At 42.4% G+C, this 27052-nt stretch overlaps 1 protein-coding gene across 5 annotated transcripts in view; it reads left to right on the top strand.

The window, feature by feature from the left end:
* PHACTR2 (phosphatase and actin regulator 2) overlaps nucleotides 1–27052 on the top strand; it is a 327171-nt gene that overhangs the window by 271965 nt on the left and 28154 nt on the right. For all 5 annotated transcript variants that reach the window (XM_073627410.1, XM_073627412.1, XM_073627411.1 and 2 more), the window contains 5 exons: nucleotides 4442–4632; nucleotides 6026–6182; nucleotides 9578–9633; nucleotides 13055–13116; nucleotides 23914–24051. In XM_073627410.1, coding sequence (XP_073483511.1) covers nucleotides 4442–4632; nucleotides 6026–6182; nucleotides 9578–9633; nucleotides 13055–13116; nucleotides 23914–24051 — 604 coding nt within the window. The remainder of the gene's footprint in view (nucleotides 1–4441; nucleotides 4633–6025; nucleotides 6183–9577; nucleotides 9634–13054; nucleotides 13117–23913; nucleotides 24052–27052) is intronic.

Here is a 27052-nt window from a genome sequence, read left to right as displayed (position 1 = left end):
TTTGCTATCTCTGTATGTTTATTCTCATCATTACCAATTTTGTGAGATACAGTATTTAACTTAAATGCTACTCAGTTTTACTGGAATGTATTAATATTAATGTACCACACAACTGGATCTTTGCATTACGGTAGCTCTTGCTAATATGCTTGTGATTCTCTACTTCATTACTGGAATGTTCTTTTATTGTGCATCAATATCCACTGTAACTACCTGCATTTGTATTTCCTTTCAGTAAATAAAAAGTAAAAAAAAAATCCAAAACTTTTGATGCAATTTGCAGGGTTGAATATTGCTTGTCTGACATGAGGGGAATACCTGGCATCCGTAGACATCCAAGATGCTTTTCTGCATATTCTCATTTATCCACCACATCAGCATTTTCTGCACTTTGCAGTAAAATACTAATTTCCAGGTTGCCATACTGCCTTTTGGCCTATCCTCTGCTCCCATAGTATTCACAAAGGTCCTAGCACCTCTTCTGGCCCTTCTAAGAACTAAGAATATCCAGGTCACAGGTTATCTGGAAACCTTCTTCAGAATTATTCATTCACCTTCTAGCTGTCTGCAATCATCCATGGGACAGTTCAGATGCTCCAATCTTTCTGCTGGGTGATCAGTTTCCAAAAATCTGCTCTCCTCCAGCCTTCTCTTAATGTGGAATACTTGGGTCTGGTCCTGGACACATCCCAAGCAAAGGTTTTCCTTACAGAAAAGAAAATTCTCTCACTCAGACCCCATGCTCGAGAGTTGGGGCCAGAGACATCACAGAATGAGATTCTCAGAGTTTTTAAGCCTTCTGTTCAAGGCTGTACCATTTGCCAAATTTCATTGAAAACCTCTCCCGCAGAACATCTTGTTGACCTGAAACAAGCATGCTCCTTCTCTCAACTTACACATTCTCCTGTCCAGCCAAGAAAGGAATTCTGTAGCTTGGTGGATCTTAAGCCAAGCCTTAACAAAGCAGCCTTGAAGGAAGCATGCTAGATTATGAGAGACTCACTGTCCAGCGATCTCTGCAGTCCAGATCCCAGAATATGTCTGATATGTCAGAGATGGGGGACCCTGGATGTGGATATCCTGGCCTCCAGATTCAACAAAAACTATTTCTGTTTGTGGCCAGGGCCAAGGAGCCTCAAAGTTTATCCCTTGGCTTCAGTTCAACTAATCTATTCCTTCCCTTCAGTGATAATTTTACCTTGTCTGCTCCATAACAAAGAGAAGATGCACCTCACACCAAACTGGCCCAGAAGGATCTGGTACACAGACATACTGAGACTACTAGGAGACGACCATTGGCCTCTCCCCAGCAGGCCAGACCTGCTGTCTCAGGACCCCTGTGCCATCCTGCTTCTCAGTCGCTGACTTTAATGGTATGGCTGTTGAATCTCATGTCTTAGGAGAAAGAGCGGTCTCTTAGTCTGTCATTCCTACCTTGCTGAAAGCAGGAAAAGCCACTTCCAGAAAGATCTATCATTATATCTGGAAATCCTTCTTTGCCTGCATGTGAACACAGGCGCTTAAATCCCAAAGATTATTCTGTGCCTCACATTCTGACCTTCCTACAATCAGGACTTCACCAGAACTTGGCCTGAAAGGGGTTGTAAAGGCAGTGCCCGTCTGCCGGGCGATCACATGATTGCAGACCAGCGAAGTGAAATAAGGCATTTAGAAGAAGAATTTTAAAAAAGCACATACACTGTATAGTACATTTTGTCCTAACAGAGGGGCCGGTAGTAATTGTGAGCAGTAACTTTACTGCCAATCGGAACAGCGATAGAAGGGGAGGGGTGGGGCAGCTCACACACAGGATCTAACAGGTAGGGTGGGAGGGGAGAGGGGAGAAAGGAGAGCTGCGTATGACGGAGGAATGTAAACTGACCCTGGTAGTCAGGGCTCAGCCATCATTACCGTGGTCAGGAAACAGGGGGACACAGGAACTGGTAAAATCAACCAGGTTTTTTACATCTTAGAAAGGGAAAATTGACACGGCTCAAGCACTATGTAGTTTTACGTGCTTTAAAGGAGCAGAATCTTTTTTTTTTTCTTAGGGTTACAACCACTTTAAGCACTATGAAAGGATTGGTATCGGGTCTTGTCCATCCTTTTTAAAAAAACTATTACCTTTCTCTTCCTTGTCAAAGCCTTTAATTAAGATTTATCTTGGATCAGGCTCCCCTTTTAGCACCCTGAGCTTCCTTGAGGCCTCAACATGGTTCCCTCTGCCCTACAGAAACCATCCTTTGAACCCATCAGGAATATCCTCTTGGATGATCTCTCCTGCAAGGTGGCCTTTTTGTTTGCTATCACGTCTGTCAGATGTGTCTTTTGAGTTAGTGGCTCTGTCTCATAAGGAATTGTTCCTCATTCTTCAAAATGACAAGGCAAACCTGTCATCCTTATGCTCTACTCCAAAGCACCAAAAGGTAACAACTCTTCATTGTTTGGACATAGGCAAAGCCAAAAGAGTCCACGCTCAAAGCAGCTTCTATCAAGAAAATGGACTCCTTTTTTGTCTTATCCTTGGGACCTCGCAAGAGATATGTTTCCAAGTCCACTATCGCTGAATGAATAAGACCTCTAATCCCCAGTCCTGACACTCCCAAGGAAAAATCTCCTCCTACGCCTTTATGCACCCACTCCACCAGGTTAGTGGGAGTTTCCTGGGTATTCTGGCACCAGGCCTGTGTAGCCCAGCTTTGTACAGATGCTACTTGGTCTTCTATTCATACCTTTTTAAAGTTTTATCAGGTGGATATCCAGTCCTCTGCGGTTGCAGTTTCCGGCCTCAAGGTTCTTGCAGCAGTTGGGCCTGTTGGGCCTGTTTGCATAGTTCTCTTTGCCTAATTGTTACCCACTCTTCTCATTCAAAGCTTGGGGACATCCGAGGGTTTATGAATACTCATCCTGTGTCTTGTACTGTGTAACTAAGATAAGAGGAAGTTTGACTTGCCTGTCAAATCCATATTGGGTAGTCCAGGACACGACACTGGCCATCCTCTACCCCCTACCTCACATCCCTTTCTATACCTTAGTTACTCTACATAGCTTGCAACAAAACTGAGGACTCATGTAGTAGGGTAAGGTTGTAAGGGAGGTGCCCAGGGGGTATGTCTTAAAAAGCTTTGTCGGTTTCCAATCCCTGGAAGGTATGAGCCAATAACTCAGGGTTTATGAATACTCTAAATTATAAACAAATATATACCGCGCTGTCTCAAAAAAAAAAAAAAAAAAAAAAACTAAAGCAGCCAGCACAGCAGTGGATAAAGTTGCAAAAATGACAAATTGGGTGAAATGTGCAGCGCTTATGTGATCATATAAACCATAACAAATAATATGAGTACAGAAAACGTGAATAATAAATGATGTGCTCAAAAATACTCCAAGCAGTCCTCTATTATGACATGTGATGTCTATAAACAGAGGAACTTGGACGTGTGATGTCCAAAAAAGAAAAAAGTCAGTGACAAGTTTCAGTCATGTGTGATGATAATCCTCAACCACATGTGGATATAATATAGTGACAGTCTTTAACTTCAAATATGTATGATGTAATAACAGTTAATAGTAGGTCCACCACCAAAGACACCAGAAGCTGCTTACCAGAGGGATTGAACTCAAATAGGTGTACACCTAGTGAGTCAATCAAGCTTTGTGGTATAATATACCAAGAGGATCAGATGCACTATCCAGATATGACCTCCAGATGGACCTTCAAACAAGTGTAAGGTATGGATGGACTCCGTAGATATAGGCAGTCAGCCCCATCATTAAAAGAAAGAGGAAGGCATATAGTGTAACTCCGTATGGAAATTTTAATACATAAAAAGTAAAGGAAATAAACTCACGTGTTTAGCAGTAAAATCAAGCGCTTGTATAAAAGAAGACATTGGTCTCAGCATATCACTTGTTCGAAGGTCTATCTGGAGGTCATATCTGGATAGAGCATCTGATCCCCTTGGTATATTATACCACAAAGCTTGATTGACTCACTAGGTGTAAACCTATTTGAGTTCAATCCCTCTGGTAAGCAGCTTCTGGTGTCTTTGGTGGTGGACCTACTATTAACTGGTATTACATCATACATATTTGAAGTTAAAGACTGTCACTATATTATATCCACATGTGGTTGAGGATTATCATCACACATGACTGAAACTTGTCACCGACTTTTTTCTTTTTTGGACATCACACGTCCAAGTTCCTCTGTTTATAGACATCACATGTCATAATAGAGGACTGCTTGGAGTATTTTTGAGCACATCATTTATTATTCACGTTTTCTGTACTCATATTATTTGTTATGGTTTATATGATCACATAAGCGCTGCACATTTCACCCAATTTATGAATACTCTGCCAGGATCCCGTACTGTATGTGTTCAGAAGTGTTATAACATTTTAGCATTTTTTAACATGTTTTTTTGTCCTGTGTTTACAGTGATGTTTCCTTGAAAAGTCATGATGATACCTCAAGCCTTAAAAGCCAGGAGGTGACAGATGAATCTTTTGAAACTTCAGTCATTCCAGATGGAGATAGTGAAGGCAAAGGGAGCCAAACAAGTGATTCTGACTCAGATGGCCCCATCCTCTACACAGATGATGATGACGATGATGATGACAGCACAGAAAGTGAGATTTACTGAAATATCTACAGCAGGCAGTGGCTCTGATTAATCCAGCTGTAAAACATTGTTAATTTTGACATCAAATTTCTATTCCATTTTACTTATAGTCTTTTGACTAAAATTCCATTCTAGTTTTAGTCTTCTGAATTGTTTTAGTTTCAGTTATATTTTAGTCCACTATAATCTCCAGTATCATAAACAAACAAAAGTATTGCTTTTTGACATACAGAAGTGCAACTTTAAAATATATAAAAAAAAAAAAAAACTCTATTGACTGTATCGCCATTGCACATATTACCGGAATATAAAAATTTAACAGTTCTCTGTTAATAATGAAAACAAGTATCAAGTAACTTTATATCTTTAAAAAAGTTAAAAAAAAACAAGTTTGCAACAAGTGGCAACCAAAAAACATTGAGGCTGGGTTCACACTATTGTGAATTTGATGCAGGTTTGCCCCATCCAATTCACATAGCAGGATATTGTGACCTGCTCCCTATGGAGTCGGTTCACACATCTCCGCAGCAGCTCCAGTGCAAATTGCACAGGATACCTGTGCGTCTTTTGGTCCGTTTCAGGTCCGAGCTCAGCCAAAAATTCAGACTAATTCGGACCTGAAACAGTGAATGGAGACGTACTGGACTCCTGTGAGCCGCTGCGTTCTCCAGTGTGAACCCAGCCTTAAAGGATATTTTTGTTGCAGGAGCCGGTAAAGCATTGCACCAGCGATCGCTGATGCCATGCAGGTCTCCTGCAGACCTGTCAGTATATCTGCTTCCTCGTACCTCATACGAGGAAGCCGATACATGCTGACAGAAGGAATGAATGAACTACCACAGTGCTCACAGAGCCGTGGTAGTTCATTGAAAACTGCAAAGGCTGCCGCACCTTGTAGTTTTCCATTCACAGAGCGATGTGGCCAGGTGGGCAGAGCCTCGCACAGCCACTTTTTTTTTTGCGACAGCTAGCGAGTAGAGAAGAAGGGGAGGTGCGGGAGTCAGTGCATTCATAACATGTTACGCCTAAATATGGGTGAACCTATCTTTTAAGATCAATTTGGGATATAGTGGAGATTTATTCTCCAAACACAAAGTTGATTTCCTTTCTTGTAATCTCATCAAAGAATCTTCTGTCATCTTGGTTCCTCCTTTTGCCAAAAAATACATCTAACATGAGGCTGAAAACTGCAAGTTATATAATAGTCAAACATTTCCATTTCTGTAAAGATGATTTTACAGAATCTAAAGTGATATTAAACCCTCCGTTTTTTAAGCACGTTCTGGTTTCTTTAAGGCAAGGAGGAAACCTAGTCAAGGATAAGGTACACAAGACTACGCAGTTCATCAGCAAATATGATGCATTTCATGTATCATCCCTCTGTGTATTTTTGTTTTAAGGTACATTGGCAAGTAAAATCCGCCGTAGAGATACACTTGCTATAAAACTTGGGAACAGACCATCTAAGAAGGACCTAGAAGACAAGAATATTTTGCCACGCACTTCTGAAGAAGAACGACAGGAGATGTGGCAGCAGATTGGAACAAAGCTAGTGAGGTATAAATGCATCTTTTTTATGCATTCTTTATTTATAGAGCATTTTCATGATTACAATAAGCAGGAAAACAGAGAAAAACACAAGATACAAAGACTTAACCATTCATGTACAAATTCAAAAAGGGTACCACTAGGATACCACCATATGTCTGGGTCTAGAGTATTAAGCATAGATGCAACATACGGTAAGTATAAATGCATCTTAATGTAGTGGACATTTTTTTTACATCAATTGTTCTAAAATATCAAGTATACCAAGGCGCTTATATTTTTCTGTTGTTTTCAGGCTTACTTTTTAGTCTGGTGCATGTTTCCTATCCTTCACTGATGCGTCTCACAGCAACTAGTGTAGAGCGGGCAGTGCCATTATTTCTGGTCATAAGCTCCACTCTATACATACTACAATTCCCATAAAACTGAATGTGTTTGCACATAGATGTGTAGTTCATCATAGGGTGAGCAGGAAAGGGTGGCTATGTTCAAATACACCAGGGGGGCACAAAAAACAAATGTAGCCACCCTTGAACAGGGGGTCTAAGAACAGTATTTGAGAGATTAAATTGAGAGATAGAAGGTGCATTCTAGTTATATTTAAACATATTACATTTATTTTATTTAAAAAGAAATGTGAGTTTAATGTCACTTTGGTAAAGTTTTACATTCCATAATATTATGCCTTATGCCTAATAGTAGTTGCATGCTGTTACACCCCCTTTTCAATATGTATAATATCAATCAGACAATAAGTAGATTGGGCTAAGTAAAAATAAAGTAAATCTGTCTTCTCCCCGAGCGATCTTCTCCTTGTGCTGTCTTCTCCCCGAGCGGTCTTCTCCTTGTGCTGTCTTCTTCTTATGCTGTTTTCTTCCTCGATGCCTCTTACCCACAAAAAAAAAAAACAGAAAAAGGCTGATCATCTTCTTGGGCTGCCTTCCCCTGTTGTGTTGTCGCCCGCTGCCTGGCATCTCTTATATAGTCATAGGGCGTGGCCATCTAGTGACGTCACTTGGAGAACCCGCCCCTTGTTACATCATGTCATCACAAGGAGTGGGTTCTCCATGTGATGTCACTCTATGGCCGCACCCCATGGCTATATAAGAGGTGCCAGACAGCGGGCGACAACACAATGGAGGAAGACAGCCTTAGAAAAAGATTGGCCTTTTTTTGTTTTTAGCGGGTAACCAGCGGTGAGGGAAAAGACAGCACGGGGAGAAGACAGCTCAGGGCCTCTTTTTTTAATAAAGGCTCCTATTTTTTTTAACATTTCACTGCTTTTTATGGGGGAATGGGTAGGGGTACAATGTACCCCTACCCATTCACATTGGGGGCTGGGACCTGGGGGCACCCTTGTTAAAGGGGGCTTCCAGGTTGTGATAAGCCCCCCCCCGCCACCTCAGACCCCGACAACCACAGACCAGGGTTGCCAGGAAGGGGCCCTTGTCCCCATGAACATGGGGAAAAGGTGCTTTGGGGCGGGGGGGGCAAAGCCCCCCCGCCCCAAAGTACCCACCCTTGCATGTTGAGGGTATGTGGCCTGGTATGGTTCAGGAAGGGGAAGGGGGTGCTCGCTCGTCCCCTCCCTTTCCTGACCTGCCGGGCTGCATGCTCGGATAAGGATCTGGTATGGATCTTTGGGGAGAACTCACACCATTTAACAAAAAATATTGGTGTAGGGGAGTCCCCTCTGAATCCATACTAGACCCGAAGCGCCTGGTATGGACCTGGGGGGGACCCCCACGCCGTTTTCATTTATTTATTTATTTTTTAGATTCAGCTGTCAGCGTGGAACCCGGCTTCCTGGCCCCTTCCTTTAGCAAGCAGCTATATACAGTGTTTAACCACTTAAGGACCAGAAGATTTTCCCCCTTAATGACCAGGCCATTTTTTGCGTTAAGGCACTGTGTCGCTTAAACTGACAATTGCATGGTCGTGCGATGCTGTAACCAAACAAAATTGCCGTCCTTTTTTTCCCATAAATAAAGCTTTCTTTTGGTGGTAATTGATCACCTCTGCAAGTTTTTATTTTGTGCGCTATAAACAAAAAAAGAGTGACAATTTTGAAAAAAAAAACAATATTTTTTACTTTTTGCTATAATAAATATCCACAAAAAATGTAAAAAAAATAATTTCTTCATCCATTTAGACCAATATGTATTCTTTTACATATTTTCGGTTAAAAAAAATCACAATAAGTGTATATAGCGTACATATATTGATTATTTTGCCCAAAAGTTATAGCATCTACAATATGGGGGACAGATTTTTGGCATTTTTATTTGTTTTTTTTTTTACTAGTAATGGTGGCAATCAGTGATTTTTAGCAGGACTGCGACATTGCGGTGGAGAGATCTGACACCTAGCTGAAATTTTTGACACTTTTTTGGGAACCAGTGACATTATTACAGTAAGCAGTGCTAAAAATATGCAGTTATTGTACTAATGTCACTGGCAGGGAAGGGGTTAACTGTGTTCCCTGGGTGTGTTTACTAACTGTATGGGGGACTGTGTGACTGGGGAAACACAGATCCATCTTCCTGCATAGCAGAAAGACAGGATCTGTGTGATCTCCCCTGTCAGAACGGAGATTTGCCTTGTTTACACAGTGGGATCCCCGTTCTGTTATTGCATGGAACAAGTGGCCAGCGGACATCAAGTCTGCCCCACCCGCTGATTGGCTCCCCCGCTGGCCAGTGGGCACACGCGCGCAGCTGCAAATTGCCGTGTACGAGCCAATGTACAATGATGCTGATTCTCGGGATCAAGCCACATTGCCACAGTACAACTGTGGCGGCTGGTCCTTAAGCAGTTGAACAGAAAAATAAAAATGGCAAAACGCAAAATACATCAAAAATCAAATCACAAACAATACAACACTTACATTTCTGGTGCGATTCCATTGAAGTCTATTACACCCAAAACGCGGAAAAAAAGTCAAAATTGGTGAGGTACTCTCAAAGGGAGTACCTCACCAATGGAGTCTAAAGGGATGCAGACCACTTACCTCATTAGAACTCTGCAAGTGCAGTAGCTGAAGTCACTCTCATTCATATACTCTTTGCATGTGGCTACAGAGAAATAAAAAGATATTTCTTCAGGTAAATAAAATCATTAAAGCTGTAGTGAAAAAATAGTTTTTTGTCTAAACTTCAGCTTTAAAAACAGTCAAGGACGTTCTGCAATATCTCAGCTAAATCGTGATCACAGATTACAGTGAAGAACTTCTGGCAAGTAGTTCAAAGTTAAGAGGAGATGTTCCCAATTGTCCTGTCTTTGTTTCCTTCTATCAGAGAAAGCTAAATTGTATTGTACCCACTGTTAATAGCATGTATAGAAACATGGGATTTCCTTCTCAGTTGCTGTATTAAAAAAATCTGTAATCTTCATTTGTTTTACAGGAGACTCAGTCAAAGGCCCACCAGTGAAGAGCTAGAGCAAAGAAACATCCTAAAACGTAATTATTTCTACTCAAAACTTTGCTTTTGTATTTAAGGAAAAATGTTATCACTGTAGACTGAAAGATGGTCCACTTGTAAACATCTTTCCTTCAGTTTTTTGTTTTTATCTATAATACCTAAAGAAAGGGTTATGCTGAGATTGCACCTTAAAGGGGTTGTAAAGGTTCATTTTTTATTTTTCTAAAATAACAAACGTCATACTTAACCCCACTGTGCAGCTCGTTTTGCACAGAGTGGCCCCAATCTTCTGGGGTCCCACGGCGGCTCTCTCGGCTCCTCCCCGCAATAGCTAACCCCATCGGGAAGCTCTCTCTCGAGGGGGTTACCTTGCAGGCACGCTCCTGTCTCATACACTCTGAGTCCATAGACAAAAAGTGTATGTCTGCGTCCCGCCCCATGGCGGCCACGTCATTGGATTTGATTGACAGCAGCGGGAGCCAATGGCTGCGCTGCTATCAATCTATTCAATCAATGCCGAGACTCCGTGTAGAAGAGGACGCCGGGGACGAGCCGAGCAGGTAAACAGGCTTAGGTAAGTAAAACGGGGGGGGGGGGGGCTGGGGGGCCCGTCATTGCAAGGTGTTTTTTCACCTTAATGCATAGGATGCATTAAGGTGAAAAAACACGAACCTTTACAACCCCTTTAATATCCAATGTAATCATGAGAGCATCTCAGTGTACAGTGGTAGAAGTCATTTCAATTTATACAGTGGTAAAAGTATTTGCATTAGAGATTTTGAGAGACTGGAATCCTCAAAAGGGTGTCCTTGGTAGGGTTGCCACCTCATCCCTTAAACCTGAACACATATTAATTAAACAGGTTCTGAGGCTAATTTAATGCTGATAAGGCACCAATTGAGTTTAATTACCACCTTAATCAGCCACAGAACCTGTGTAATTCATGTGTGTTCGGGTTTAAAGGGATGAGGTGGCAACCCTAGTCCTGGGTGACATGCATAATGGGTTAACCGTATTCAGAAACACATAGACCCCTTTCACACTGAGGCAGTTTTCAGGCATTTTAGCATTAGAAATAGCGCCTGAAAACTGCCCCTCATGCCGCCCGAGTGCTTTCACACTCGGGCAGTGCGCTTGCGGGATGTTAGAAAAAGTCCTGTAAGCAGCATCTTTGGGGCAGTTTGGGAGCGCTGTATATAGCGCTCCCAAAATGCCCCTGCCCATTGCAATGAATGGGCAGTGCTTCCGAAGTTAAAAGCGTCCCGCTATCGGCCAAAAAGCGCCACTTAAGGAGCGGTAAAGCGCTGCTAAAACCAGCAGCGCTTTACCACTAACGCACGGTGGCCCCAGTGTGAAAGGGATCTTAATGTTTCCTATTGCAAGAAAGACAGCTGTCCTACGTTCATGACTGCTGTCATGTACTCATTAACTAGTGCTGTATTGCTAGGCGCTGTCAAGTGCATCTCTCTAAACTTCTGTTTTCTGCATGCCATGGAAAAGTAAACACATTGAAAATCATTTACTAAAAGAGTAGAGAATGTTCACTTTGCAAAGTGAATCTTATCTTAGCTCAGCCAATAAGGTAAAGTTATGTTCATTTGAAATACTCAGTCATATGCAAGAAAGTTAAAAAAAACAAGATTTTTGCATGCACGTGATTTGAACAACATTTAGGCTCGGTTCACACTGGTGCGATGCGGGAACCCTGCGAATCCAGTGCGGGTTCATGAATCGCACAGTGGTTCACACTAAAATCTGCAAACCACTGGGGGTGTCAATGTAAAGTTAATGACACCCCCAGATTGGTTCGCAGTGCAAACTGTGAAATGGTGCAGGAATCAGATCGCATGGGTGTGAACACCCACGTGATCCGATTCCAGTGCAGACCAAAAAAAGGGTCCTGCACCATTTTGGTGCGAATGCAATGCGAATACAGCCATATAGTTTGGCTGAAATCACATTGCATAGACATCACATGTGATCTGCACAGCAATGCAGTGCGAATCACATGCGATGTCGGTCATCACACTAGTGTGAACCGGGACTTAAAGTTAAAGAGAAAATTCTCCCTTAGTAAATCAATTTCATAATATCTAGGAATATCAGAAACAACTTGTTAAAGCAGAACTTTACCCAAAAGGGGACATTCCACTGTCCCCCCCCCCCCCTCCTCCTCCGCAATATTTGGCACATTTTTTGTAGGGCTGGTTTTGACAGGTACCTGCTTCCACTTCTGTTCGCATCACCTAGGCTCTCCGAATGGAGGTTCTCCCTTTCCCCTCCCTCCCCGCGGTCTTCCAGGACATGTCACAGGTCCCAGAAGACTGCGGGACCATGCATGCGCAGTGGGAAGCTGGCTCGGAAGCCACAAGCTGTCACAGCTGGCTGCCTACAGTTAAGATGCCGGGGACCAAAGACCGGTGGAAAAAATGGCTCAGGTGAGCACCGCGCTGGGTTCTGGGATAGTTAAGTGTCTGTGTATTAAAAATCAGTTTTTGTAGCTGCTGACTTTTCATTTTCAGAAAAATATGACTGGAGCTTCTCTTTAATCTGGAAAAAAATACGAAGGGGGAATAAACTAGGTTTCCTGTGCCAATACAGTGGTTGATCTGTGTCCCCCTATTCCGGATTCTACTACAGAGTGATTATCTCACCTAATTAACAAAGGAATCATGGGAGTTTTCAATATAGAACCCACAGATCCCCACCAGATCAGAGCTGGGATGTGAACTATATGCCAGTAACCAACAAACACAGAGTTAACAGCCTTAATTCAACCTGGGGTGCCAAAGGAACCTGGAGCAAGCAGCTTCAGATCTCCTGCTCTCTATACTGTGTCTAACACAGACATGGCATAGAAAACAGAGCAGATCAAACCTAGTTAACAAAGGACTTGCAGGGTCAGCTCCGTTCTCAATTTAGAAGAGTGACGCTGGCTTTTTTGTTAATTCTCCCCAAAGTGTCTAAATGTGCATCACATTCGTTAAACAGAAAGCTTGCAATGATATAATATGTTCCTGGGCTTCTGTCTCAAAATCCAGCTTTCAATGACAGGAAATCTCTTCCAGGAAAAGGTTTTGTAAACAGCTGAGTAAACAGACAAAGGGAAAAAGCTTTACAATAGTTCACACTCCAACCTGTTATTTTCAATAGAGATGAATGCAATAATTTGCCAAACACTACAAAAACTGATGCTAATAGCGGCTTCCTAAAACCTGCACAAGCTGGAATACCAGCTGAACTGAAAAAATGGTTATATTTAAAGTGTATAAAGCATATGCATATTTTAATACATCCCTTTTATTCTATTATATACTGCACCTTTTCCTTAGACTATGCTTTAGATTTGTGTTAATTTATTGTTGTAGCATGCATATACTTTTAACATTTTAATTTAAGAGATAATTAGGCTGTATTACTCATCATATTCTCAGTGTTTTTAATATCTTTATCCAACAGAAAAAAATGAAGAGGAGGAGCAGGAAGCGAGAAGAGAACTGAAGCGAAGGCTTACGCGCAAGGTTAAAAAACATTCCTTTGACATTACAAAAAAAAAGTCCTAAAAGATGAAAAAAATACCTTTTAACTAATAAACCTAGCAGGGTATGGGAGGTTTTAAGGAAAACACTTAGTGATTTTAAACAATCACCTTGTAAAACAACCCACTCAGTTTAAAATAGAAATAAAAGGCAAAACATTTTGTTACTATAGATATAAAGAAAAAAAATTATAAATACCTTTTTCCCCCTTTTTTTTTTTACAAGTGATCACAACCCCTCTGTTCTCAGCTGCATAAGAGCTGGGGGGAGGAAAAGCAGCAGCACACTAAGTGAATTTTGTAGGCCAAAAAGTATCATTTTGGTCTCGTCTGACCAGAGCACCTTCTTACACATGTTTGCTGTGTCCCCCACATGGCTTCCTGCAAACTGGACTTCTTATGGCTTTCTTTCAACAATGGCATTTTTCTTGCCACTCTTCCATAAAGGCCAGATTTGTGGAGTACACAACTGATAGTTGTCCTGTGGACAGACACTCAACCTGAGCTGTGGTTCTCTGCAGCTCCTCCAGAGTTACCATGGGCCTCTTGGCTGCTTCTCTGATCAATGCTCTCCTTGCCCGGTCTGTCAGTTTAGGTGGACGGGCATGTCTTGGTAGGTTTACAGTTGTGCCATACTCTTTCTATTTTCAGATGATGGTTTGAATGGTGTTCCGTGAGATGTTCAAAGCTTGGAATATTTTTTTATAACTTAACCGTGCTTTAAACTTCTCCACAACTTTATCCCTAACCTGTCCGGTGTGTTCCGTGGCCTTCATGATGCTGTTTGTTCACTAAGGTTCTCCAACAAACCTCTGAGGGCTTCACAGAACAGCTGTATTTTTACTTAGATTAAATTACACACAGAAAGGGAGGACCTCCACTATGCCAACAGAAAAAGGATTGAATGAGTAAAAACTCTATCAAAAAACAAATGAATTTTGTGGGCACAACATGAGTCTTTATTAAAAAAAATATAAATCTTTTTTACAAAATATAACATACAAAGCACCCTACTGACTGACAGGTTTAACAAGTACCCAATACAATAGGCACGGAGATATGGATATAGGTAAGGTCCACGTGGACATATATACTGTACAAAGTTTATGAATAAGTGGGGTCCATAAACTTCTCCATGCACTCTTGTCTGTCAACGCATTTCGCAAATTGCTTGTTCAGGACATTTAATGGGTAGGTGCTAATACAAAATTAAAAACAATTAAAAAATACCATAGGTATACATAGTATTAGGATGTATATATCAAAGTAGGCAATATATAAAGATCTTGGAACAAGACATCAGACAACATACACACAAATGGACATACAAATAAAGCACACATGCTTGCCTGATGATCCTCAGGATCAGATATCGGGGACACACTGTTGAGTAATTATGAAACCAAAGTGATTTCTATCCACCAATACGAGTTCACAACTGGTGAAAGAACAAATCAGAAATCCTGATATTTAGATTCCAGAGACTAACAACCATCTAAACATTCCAACAAGGGGACAAGAAAAAATTCCAGATCATAAAACAAAAAAAAAAAACACAAAAACAAACAAAAAAAAAAAGTTTTATGATCTGGAAATTTTTCTTGTCCCCTTGTTGGAATGTTTAGATGGTTGTTAGTTTTTTGCTTTTTGTTCATTTTTCTTTGTGTGATTTGTGGCATATATATTTTTATGCAGATTCTATGATTCATTACATCTGCCTACTCCCTTCTTCTCCATGTCTATTTCCGGCACAACGTAGTGTTATTGGCGACACGAATGATGCGTGATGACGTTACGCAATGTCACGCTTCCCGACGTTCTACCCATGGTTGGCGAGGGCCGCACTATACTCCGCCGGTGATTGGCGGATGTCGCTGGCCTGACACTTGATGCCGCAAGGTGGATGCTGCGGGGTTTTTGGCGCCAAACAAGCTACATAAAAGGCAGTCCTTCACCCAGATAAGGCCGAACCAGCGGGGACACCCATGGCACCACTCTTTTGGGGTTAGCAGGTAAGCACAACAGGCCTAGGGCACTACATCGTGTGATGCTGACATTTGGATGGCAATATGCTAAGCGGCTCATACTGACATACTAGGTAATACACATGCCCTCTGCCAGAGTCTATTTTTTTGGTTTTGGTTCCGTTTTAGATCTCCATACCCTATTTGGGAAATTGTGGGTGAGGCCACATACATTGTGAGCCCCCTCATCAGGAGGAAGCCCTTGGATACCAATCTATATAAGGTGTGTAGAATGTTAGATCTCAGACAGAGTTACATGCATGACCACTTGATTGATTTATAACATACAATCTCTAGTACTCCTATTCATAAAATAATAATACATTTTTAGGTTCCGGTCAGTATACCAAGCTGGGGACTGGAAATATACCTGAGTGGATACATTCAGTAATTCCCTCTTGTGCTCTTTATCATTGATTGGGAGCAAGTATAATAATCCTCATCGGTAAGCATGTACCTACATGGGGTTTCTTCTCCTGTTAACCCTTTCCCTCCCTTTTTTTTTTTTCTCTTTCCTCATATATTCACTTGTTATCTTGTAGATAGTGATTGGGTATGTACTGCTTCGTCTTTCCACTTACACAATCTATCTTGATTGAATCCATTTGATGATTTTACTTGATCTGAGGTATTGATTTATTCCATGGTTCATACACATTAAAAGGAACTTATGGAAATTCATTGGTTTAAGGGGCATCTATACATCTCTGTTTTCATTTCCAGAATTACCAATGATCCTGGTTTGATCAGAGGTGGAACCTTCGTCTCTTAAATCTAAATATCAGGATTTCTGATTTGTTCTTTCACCAGTTGTGAACTCGCATTGGTGGATAGAAATCACTTTGGTTTCATAATTACTCAATAGGGTGTTCCTGATATTGGATATCAGGCAAGCATGTGTGCTTTATTTGTATGTCCATTTGTGTGTATGTTGTCTGAAGTCTTGTTCCAAGATCTTTATATATATTGCCTACTTTGATATATACATCCTAAGACTATGTATATTTATGTCTTTTTTCATTGTTTTTAATTTTGTATTAGCACTTACCCATTAAATGTCCTGAAGAAGCAATTTGCCAAACACGTTGACGGACAAGAGTGCATGGAGAAGTTTATGGATCCCACTTATTCATACACTTTGTACAGTATATGTGTCCACATGGACTTTATCTATATACATATCTCCATGCCTATTGTATTGGGTACTTGTTGATCCTGTCAGTCAGTAGGGTGCTTTGTATGTTAAATGTTCTTTTAATTAGTATATTTTGTAATAAAGATTTATTTCTTTTTCATACACCACGGGACACAGAGCCTTGTTAATTACTTAATGGGTTGTATAGCTCACCAATAGGTGATTGGACTCTGGCACACCCAATGAAGACAAGTCCCCCTCTATATAACCCCTCCCATAAGGAGAGTACCTCAGTTTTTTCGCCAGTGTGTAAGGTGTTGGTCACAGTTAAAGATGTGCTAAGAAGAAAGCTCTACTGAAAGATCCCTCCAGGGGTCAAGGGGCTATGCAACCGGATCCATCCAAAAAAGCTAAAATGGATGGTATCCGGGCCTCAAGGAAGAGCGAGGTTTTGCCTGTAATGTCTCTCTTGTAGGACTGGGCTCTGGGATCCATTACTTTGGGCACTTATTAAAAAATGCGTAGAGTCTTCTACAGGTTCAGGGAAGAGGCCTTTTTTAAATAGGAACCCAGAACCCTGAAGGTTGGCACAACACTACCCGCCGTGATGGGTGAAGATTGGATCTGTCTGGTCTTCAGCAGTTCCCGCGCCGGGGATAAGGTAAGTGAGAAAATTTTAAGGACTTTCTCCTATGAGTAGCTGCATGTCTTATCTGTTTCCGCCACTGGAGAGAGTAAAGAGGCATACCTGGTGTTCGACTTACCATGCTCTCCAGGAAAGGAAAGCTCAGTGTCAGCCGGTCCGATGAGCGGCTCACTTCCTCTGCTGCAGGCTCTGCCACAACTCTGTAGGGGGGGTCCCTCATAGTCCGGTCCACTACGCTCGTTGGAGGGATCTCTCTCTCCCCTTCTTGTCCCCGCCGTCATTACCCTATGCGCGTGCACAGGGGGAGCGATTTTGAAGCCAGTTTGGCAGGGAAGCAGGGGGGGTGTGGTTGCCGCGGGTGTGCATGTGCAGCTTACGCCACAGTGCAGGGCGGAATTTTTCAAATAAACCCCCAGACGCCAGAGCTCTGCATACAAGAGGGACACAGCAGCTTGGGGCACGTAAGCAACTCCATGTGTGTTGGATGCAGGCACACCAAGACGCCTACTCAGCATCAGGCTGTGCAAATTAGCAGCACATTGTTTATATTGCTACACTAGCTCAGCAGTTGATGCACCTGCGCTAGTACCTCTGCTTTTTTCTAGCTTAGGACTATGCCTTCCCGTAGAAGGAGTTCAGGGGCAGGGAAGAGGGGCACTAAGGTGTCGCCATCCGGATCAGGGGGCCCTAGTCATGCCTGCCTGGTTCCATCCTCCCCTACTGGACCTGATGCAGCTGACAGGGATGAGCCATTGCCCCTGTCAGGCTTTTCAGCTTCTCCTAATATGGCAGCTCCTGCATATGTCACTGAGGACACTTTAGCAGCAGCATTAAATGGTTTAGAGGTAAAAATCACTAGTTTAATCTCAGCGCCCTTTACAGAGGAGCAGAAAGCGGGGTAGGTCCCCTTCTGCTGCTCTAAATCCCCCATCAGATGAGTCTGATGGTACTACTCCATCAGGGGACAAGGATGAGGAGCAGTCGGATGAATCTGGGGAATCAGAGGAGGCTTTTGCCTCTCGGGTTCTTAAATTGCAGGTGTAATGCTATGCAGAAGCTGTGCGTGCTACATACAAATTGCCCTTTTCTGAGTTGACCGAGTCCCCTGTTTCTTCCTTGAAGTCATTAAAATCCCCGCAGGCTGCATATACTTTTCTGGTCCATCCTTTAGTGGAAAAAAAACGTATTTATGCTGACTGGGAGCATGCAGACAAGCTGTTTTCTCCTCCTAAGAAATGTGCTTTCCTTTACCTAATGGAGTAGAAATTTACCAAGAAATGGAGCTTGCCGGCAATAGATGCATCTATTTCTTGTGTGAACAAAAATCTTACTTGTCCTGTAGACATGTTCAGGTGTTTAAGGACCCAACTGAGAAAAAGCTGGAATCTTTACTCGGGTCCTCCTTTAGTATGGCTGGTGCTGTAACCCAACCTGCTGTGGCAGCGATTGGCATGTGTCAGGTACTAAAGGGGCAGGTGAAGCAAGGGCTTAAAGATTTTCCTGCTGATCAGGTTAAGCTATGGGTGGACCTGTCTAAGGCCTTATGTTTTGCGGTAGATGCCATTAAAGATTCTATTCAGCAGGCATCCCGCCTTACCCTCTTGCTGGTACACATGCGCAGGATTCTGTGGCTAAAGCATTGGTCAGCTGAGGCTCCATGCAAAAAGCTTTTAAACCAGTTTCCCCTTTCATGGGGAAGGGCTGTTTGGGGATGACCTGGATAAATACATCCAGAAGATTTCTAATGGTAAGACTACCCTTTTACCAGCTAAGAAAAAGAGTACATGTCCTTCTTTTAAACGTTCTCTCTCCCCAATTCCTGGGGCCACGGCCTCCTCAGCCAGATGCAAGATTCAAGGCCCAGGGCCAAGCCCAAGGACAACAGAAACCTTGGGGTTGGAAATCTGCTAAGCAGAACCCCAAAGCCTTATTATGAGGGGGCGCCCTGCTCGGCGGGGTGGGGGCGATTCCTTCGATTTTTTTTTTTTAGGGGCTTGGCAGGTGGAAATCCGGGACAGGTGGGTAATTTCCACAGTGTCCCTGGGTTACAAGCTGGAGTTCCGAGAATTCCTGCCTTACCGTTTTCTAAGGTCAAACATCTCCAAAAATCTAGTAAAAGGAAAGCCCTTCTTCCAGACATTGGATCACTTGCTATCCCAAGGGGTAATCATAGAAGTTCCCCTAAAGGAGCAAGGGTCAGGGTTATATTCAAACCTCTTTGTGGTTCCAAAACCAAATGGGGATGTCAGACCTATTCTAGATCTAAAGGGCCTGAATCAATTCCTGAACATTCGCCCCTTTCGCATTGAGTCAATCCGCTCTGTGGTCTCCACCCTATTAGGGGGAGAATTCATGGCGTCAATAGACATCAAAGACGCATATCTGCATGTGCCTATCTGTCCCGCTCACCAAAGATTCCCAAGGTCCGCAGTAGAAGAGCGCCACTTCCAGTTTGTGGCCCAACTGCTACTGCACCCTGGGTATTTTATGAAGATTCTAGCTCCACTTCTAGCAAATCTAAGGGCGCAGGGCATAAAGGTGATGTCATATCTAGACGACCTGCTACTGATAGAGCAGTCGGTAGCACGGTTAAACCACAATGTGCTCAGCACGGTAAAATACCTAGAGCACTTAGGTTGGGTCCTCAACCTGGAAAAATCATCCTTGCAGCCCTTAAAGAGGGTGGAGTATTTGGGCATGATCATAGATACTACCCAAAGCAGGGTATTCTTACCCAAGTCAAAGATCAAGTCTATAAGAGAATTGATCCAGATGGTCAAGGCGAGGAAGGAACCATCCATTCATCTTTGCATGAGGTTGTTAGGAAAGATGAATGGGTTCTTTACGCCCAGTTTCATTCAAGACTGCTGCAAAACAGCATCCTATCTGCCTGGAACAGGAGAGTCCAAGCCTTGGACTTGCCAGTGTGCCTGTCATCAGAGGTACGACAAAGCCTCAGTTGATGGTTAAAGACAAAAAATTTGAGAAGGGGAAGATCCTTCACCCCAGTCACCTGGAACGTGGCATCAACAGATTCCAGCCTTATGGGCTGGGGGGCAGTTCTAGAAGAGGCTTTGGCCCAAAGGGAAATGGTCCAAGGCTGAAAGGAGCCTGCCCATCAATATTTTGGAAATCCGGGCAGTGCGTTTAGCCCTCAGAGCCTGGACATACAGGTTGCAGGGTTATCCTGTCCGGATACAGTCCGACAATGCTACTGCTGTGGCCTATATCAATCATCAAGGGGGCACCCGAAATCGGGATGCCCAGAGGGAGGTGAACCAATTATTGGTTTGGGCAGAAAAGCATGTTCCCTGTCTTTCTGCAGTCTTCATTCCGGGGGTAGAGAATTGACAAGCGGACTATCTGAGCCGCCAGCAGCTGTTACCAGTAGAATGCTCTCTGCACCCCGAGATATTTCGGCCATATGCTGGAAATGGAGTACCCCGGATGTAGATTTACTAGCCCCCAGATTCAACAGGAAGTTGGACAACTTTGTATCGACGACAAGGGATCTTCTAGCATATGGAACAGATGCGCTAGTGATTCCTTGGGATCAGTTTTCTCTGGTCTATGCATTCCCTCCAATTCCGCTCTTACCGAGACTGCTTTGCAGGGTCAAGAAAGAAGGGAAACCAGTAATCCTGGTGGCTCCAGCTTGGTCCAGAAGATCCTGGTACACAGAGATCGTAAGGATGGCAGTGGGAAAACCTTGGGTTCTTCCACTCCGCCCAGACCTGCTCTCGCTGGGACCAGTATTCCATCCTTCCTTACAAAGTCTAAGTTTGACGGTTTGGCTGTTGAAACCTACATTGAAAGCTACAAACCTGAAGAAATGTGGACTTTCGGGTCCAGTTCTCTCCACTCTGGTTAATGCTAGGAAGCCGGACTCCAGGCTCATCTATTACAAAATCTGGAAGGCATATGTTTCCTGGTGCGAATCCAAAGGGTGGCATCCTCAAAAGTATGTCATTGGTAGGATTCTTGCTTTCCTTCAATTGTGGGTAGAGATACAACTGGCCCTGAGCACTATCAAGGGTCAGATCTCGGCCCCATCAGTGTTCTTTCAAAGACCACTTGCGTCTCATTCCTTAATCCGGGCCTTTATTCAGGGGGTATTGCGGTTAAATCCGCCAGTCAAATCTCCTTTGTACCCATGGGATTTAAATTTAGTCTTGTCTGTTTTACAGAAACAGCCCTTTGAACCTATTCGTCATATTCCGTTGCTCCTTTTGAGTAGGAAATTGGCTTTTCTAGTCGCTATCTCCTCTGCTAGGAGAGTATCTGAACTGGCAGCCTTCTCTTGTAAAGAGCCTTATTTAATTGTCCACAAGGACAAGGTTGTGTTGCGTCCCCACCCCACGTTTCTCCCTAAGGTGGTGTCAGGTTTTCATCTAAATCAAGATGTTGTCTTACCTTCCTTTTTTCCAGACCCGCAGTCTGCGGAGGAAAAATTATTACATTCTCTAGATGTAGTGAGAGGTCTATCTGAAAGCAACTGCTCAGATACGGAAGACTGATGTTTTGTTTATTCTGCCGGAAGGTCCTAGAAAAGACCAGGCAGCATCGAAATCTATCTCTAAGTGGATTCGGCAGGTTATTATTCAAGCTTATGGTTTGAAACAGAAAATTCCTCCTTTTCATGTGAAAGCGCACTCGAACAGAGCAGTAAGTGCTTCTTGGGCGGTGCATCACCAGGCCTCCATGGCTCAGATCTGCAAGGCTGCAACCTGGTCTTCAGTCCATACATATACCAAATTCTATCAGGTGGATGTAAGAGGGCTTGAGGATACCGCCTTCGGGCGCATTGTGCTGCAGGCAGCAATGTAGGTCCTCCAGTCCAATGGTGGTCTGCTTTGATTTGTGTCTCCCTCCCCACAAGTTGAGCATTGCTCTGGGACGTCCCATTAAGTAATTAATAAGGCTCTGTGTCCCGTGGTGTACGAAAAAGAAAATAGGATTTTTAATAACAGCTTACCTGTAAAATTATTTTCTTGGAGTACACCACGGGACACAGAGACCCCCCCCCCCCCTCCCCTTCCCTTCCCTTCCCCTCCCCTTCCCTTCTTATGGGATCCTTATTGCTTTGCTACAAAAACTGAGGTACTCTTCTTATGGGAGGGGTTATATAGAGGGGAACTTGTCTTCATTGGGTGTGCCAGTGTCCAATCACCTATTGGTGAGCTATACAACCCATTAAGTAATTAACAAGGCTCAGTGTTCCGTGGTATACTCCAAGAAAAGGATTTTACAGGTAAGCTGTTATTAAAAATCCTATTTTTTTTTTTAGATGAACACCATGTCATGTTGTGCCCACAAAATCCATTTGTTTTTTGATAGAGTTTTTCTTTTTCCTTTTTCTAAATTACACACAGGTGGACTTTATTTACTAATTAGGTGAAGGCAATTGGTTCCACAAGATTTTAGTTAGGGGTATCAGAGTAAAGGGGGCTGAATACATATGTACGCCACACTTTTCAGATATTTATTTATAAAAAAAAATTGAACACCATTTATCATTTTACTTCCACTTCACAATTATGTTCTACTTTGTGTTGATCTATCACATGAAATCCCAATAAAATACATTTACGTTTTTGGTTGTAACATGACAAAATGTGGAAAAATTGCAAGGGGTATGAATACTTTTTCAAGGTCCTGTATGTATGTACAGGCATGTGCGTGTGTGTGTGTATACATATATATATATATATATATACATATACACTGTGCCAACTGATAATCAGTGTTTAAAATGTTATACATTCAAAGTGCATATGTGAACCATAAATAAAATCCATAATAAATCAGTCAGTGTTGCTTATATGGTGAATTTCTTGTGACATACACTTGCATCACATGTATTCTTTATATTATCTTGCTGTTCAAATCATAAACCAATTCAGTGACTCCCGCCACCAATGTGCCTGCATGCTCACCTTAGACTTTGGACCTGTATAAAATCAGGTCAAACACACATTCCTTGCTGGGGATCAATGCAGCCTCCACTCAGGTGAGGTCACTGATGATATTCCTCCTTAGCCTCTTAACGGTGGTGATATGTGCAACATAAACAATAATAGGCATGTGGTCCCTATAGTATCTTGGATTAGTTCTCTCCTCCACTCTGCAAGCAAGCTCACAACATATGGGAGCCCCACGTAGTCCATTGTGATTCCCGGCTTTCTCTTAATGCACAGTTGTACATGGCATCACCATTAGATGTACACTTTGCATTTGTGGCAGCAAGATGCTGGATGGATTTGTCTACAGTAATAAAATCCTGACCAGTGTTCTAATTCCTCTCCACTGTATCCAAAACTGGCTGCACTTGCGCTTAAAAATTAAGTGTCTGTGCTAGTATCTTTCAGAGCAAGAAAGCTGATCTTTGGCTTTAGTATGCAAACAAGGAGTACCGTTTACCAAACAGAGGGTCAGAGTTAGGTTTGTGAGGGGATTAGGGTGTAGTCACTGTATGTACCAGGAGCTCTGTACCAAGAACTACCAGTTTTGGTACCCTGGCACTTAATGCTAATGTATCATAAAACTGTGCCAAAAGGATGATAAACATCTTCCAGCCATCACCCCAGCTTTGATTGCACCATACACATATACTTAGATTTTGTTACTGATGTACCTTATTTATTGTTCAAATTCAGATAACATTTTAATGCATGTAAATGAGTAATAAATTTGTCACATGTCTTATTATCTTTATTCCATGCACATCTCAAAGGTACCCCAACCCCATACCATAGAGTCTATGTAGAACACTGATTAAAGGAATTAAGCGGTTACTATATTTAGATCAGTTATTGATTAATTATTTGGCAGAACAGATTGTGTTTCGTTACTAGACAGTTTACTGTGACCTTGTAAGAACAGTGTCCAGCTTTTTAGCATAAAGTGCGGGCTTATATCATATTTTATGCTGCTTTCTATAATAATGTTTGTTTTCTTTATGCTTTTCATTTACAGCTCAGCCTGAGGCCTTCAGTGGCTGAACTGCAGGCCAGGCGTATCTTGTGCTTCAATGAATATGTAGAGGTTACAGATTCTCTGGACTATGACCGCCGTGCTGATAAACCCTGGGCAAGGTTAACTCCTGCTGATAAGGCAAGGGCATATACTTTTTCATACTTTTTCTGATAAGCAGTCATTTGTGTCTGAATGTTTCATGTGATATTAAACCACTCTTCACAACACTATAGGTTCTCTACCTAGAGCATCGCTATATATTACAATCCATAATATATTTGTTCATCAAGCATGACATATTTTAAGGTCTGTTTATTTATGCCCTAAGAAACTTGATATACAGTATCTCACAAAAGTGAGTACACCCCTCACATTTTTGTAAGTATTTTATTATATATTTTCATGTGATAACACTGAAGAAATTACACTTTGCTACAATGTAAAGTAGTGAGTGTACAGCTTGTCTAATGCCCCATACACACGGTCGGACTTTGTTCAGACATTCCGACAACAAAATCCTAGGATTTTTTCCGACGGATGTTGGCTCAAACTTGTCTTGCATACACACGGTCACACAAAGTTGTTGTAAAATCCGATCGTTCTAAACGCGGTGACGTAAAACACGTACGTCGGGACTATAAACGGGGCAGTGGCCAATAGCTTTCATCTCTTTATTTATTCTGAGCATGCATGGCACTTTGTCCGTCGGATTTGTGTACACACGATCGGAATGTCCGACAACGGATTCTGTTGTCGGAAAATTTTATATCCTGCTCTCAAACTTTGTGTGTCGGAAAATCCGATGGAAAATGTGTGATGGAGCCTACACACGGTCGGAATTTCCGACAACTAGGTCCTATCACACATTTTCCGTCAGAAAATCCGGCCGTGTGTACGGGGCATAACAGTGTAAATTTGCTGTCCCCTCAAAATAACTCAACACACAGCCATTAATGTCTAAACCGCTGGCAACAAAAGTGAGTACACCCCTAAGTGAAAATGTCCAAATTGGGCCCAAAGTGTCAATATTTTGTGTGGCCACCATTATTTTTCAGAACTGCCTTAACCCTCTTGGGCATGGAGTTCACCAGAGCTTCACAGATTGCCACTGGAGTCCTCTTCCACTCCTCCACAAGGACATCACAGAGCTGATGGATGTTAGATACCTTGCACTCCTCCACCTTCCGTTTGAGAATGCCCCACAGATTCTCAATAGGGTTTGGGTCATGGAGACTATTCTTTATTCATTTAATGCTGTTTTCCATTTTTTAGTGTTGTTTCTATTTGCAAGTTTCACGGCTATACACTATTTATATGTTCAAATCACATATTTATGTATCAATTTTTTTTTGTTACTAGCGCTGCTACCTCTTTATATTATATGTTTTTGTGTGTATCCCACATTTAGCGGCTGCTTTCTAATATTTTTCTATTAATTGTTTGGAGGTTTTGTTTGGATTTCTCCAATATTCATTTTTTGTGTCACGATTTGCACAATATCATTTACCTACTATAGCGCGGTATTTTTTCTAATTTATTTACTCCTCCACCTTCCGTTTGAGGATGCCCCACAGATTCTCAATAGGGTTTGGGTCTGGAGACATACTTGGCTAGTCTGTCACCTTTACCCTCCTGCTTCTTTAGCAAGGCAGTGGTCGTCTTGGAGGTGTGTTTGGGGTCGTTATCATGTTGGAATATTACCCTGCGGCCCAGTCTGTGAAGGGAGGGGATCATGCTCTGCTTCAGTATGTCACAGTACATGTTGGCATTAATGGTTCCCTCAATGAACTGTAGCTCCCCAGTGCCGGCAGCACTCATGCAGCCCCAGACCATGATACTCCCACCACCATGCTTGACTGTAGGCAAGACACACTTGTCTTTGTACTCCTCACCTGGTTGCCAGCGATTTAGACATGGCTGTGTGTTGAGTTATTTTGAGGGGACAGCAAATTTACACTGTTATACAAGCTGTACACTCACTACTTTACATTGTAGCAAAGTGTCATTTCTTCAGTGTTGTCACATGAAAAGATATAATAAAATATTTACAAAAATGTGAGTTGTACTCACTTTTGTAATTGTCAACTGATCCTGATGATTTTATCCAGATCAGGTGATAGTCATGCTGCCTGAGATCAACCTTCAAACCATTAATTAAAAATACATTAGCACCACAGGTAGATTTTTCAGGCCTGTAGATATTCCACCAGGCAGCAGGGGTGTGTCTGCTGAATGTATAAACATACACATATATGTGATGTAAGTAGATATTCTGCCAGGCTAACACTAACACCAGGGGTGTGTCTGCTGAATGTATAAACATGCACATATGTGTGATATGAGTAGGTATTCCAGCAGGATATAGATAGCCCCAGGGGTGTCTATTGAATGTATAAACATGCACACATGTGTGTGGTAAGTTGAAGTTCTGCCAGGATATAGCTAGCACCAGGGGTATATCTGCTGAATGTATAAACATGAACACATGTGATGTAAGTAAATGTCCCACCAGGATATAACTAGCACCAAAGGTATGCCTGCTGTATCTATAAACATGCACGTATATGTGACGTAAGTTGGGTATTCCACCAGGATATAAATAGCACCAGGGGTGTGCCTGCTCAATGTATAAACATGCACACGTGTGATGTAAGTAGATATTCCATCAGGATATAACTGACACCAGGGGTATATCTGCTAATTGTATTAACATTCACATGTTAATGAACTTTACCCTAACACCATACTTTACAGGTTTCATTGGTGATCTTTAAAATGATACTAAAGTTAGTTTTCTTTTATGTTAAAATAAAAAATGTTATACTTACCCACTCAGAGTGGTCCCTTTCTCTCCTCTTTGGCAGTCCTCTGCCAGCACTGTTCACTCCTCCTTCTTCAAAAGTGCCTCCTAGTAAGCTGTGTGCTATGGGGGTACCCGTGTGGCCGTGTTTTCCGAGCCTGGCTGTGTGCATCCATAGACACACACAATACCAATAAGCCACACCCCTGCTCCCTCCTCACAGGAATTTGACTGACAGCAGCAGGAGCCTATTAAGTTTGGATAGAGTGCAGAGGGATTAGAACACTTGTCAGTTTTTATTGCTGTATCTGTGCCCCCGTTAGGGAGAGTCGCCCTCTC

The sequence above is a fragment of the Aquarana catesbeiana genome, linkage group LG04 (assembly GCF_042186555.1).
Source record: "Aquarana catesbeiana isolate 2022-GZ linkage group LG04, ASM4218655v1, whole genome shotgun sequence".
Taxonomy (NCBI): Eukaryota; Metazoa; Chordata; class Amphibia; order Anura; family Ranidae; genus Aquarana; species Aquarana catesbeiana.
Note: the sequence above shows the minus strand (reverse complement) of the source record. Positions and strands in the feature narration are given on the sequence as shown.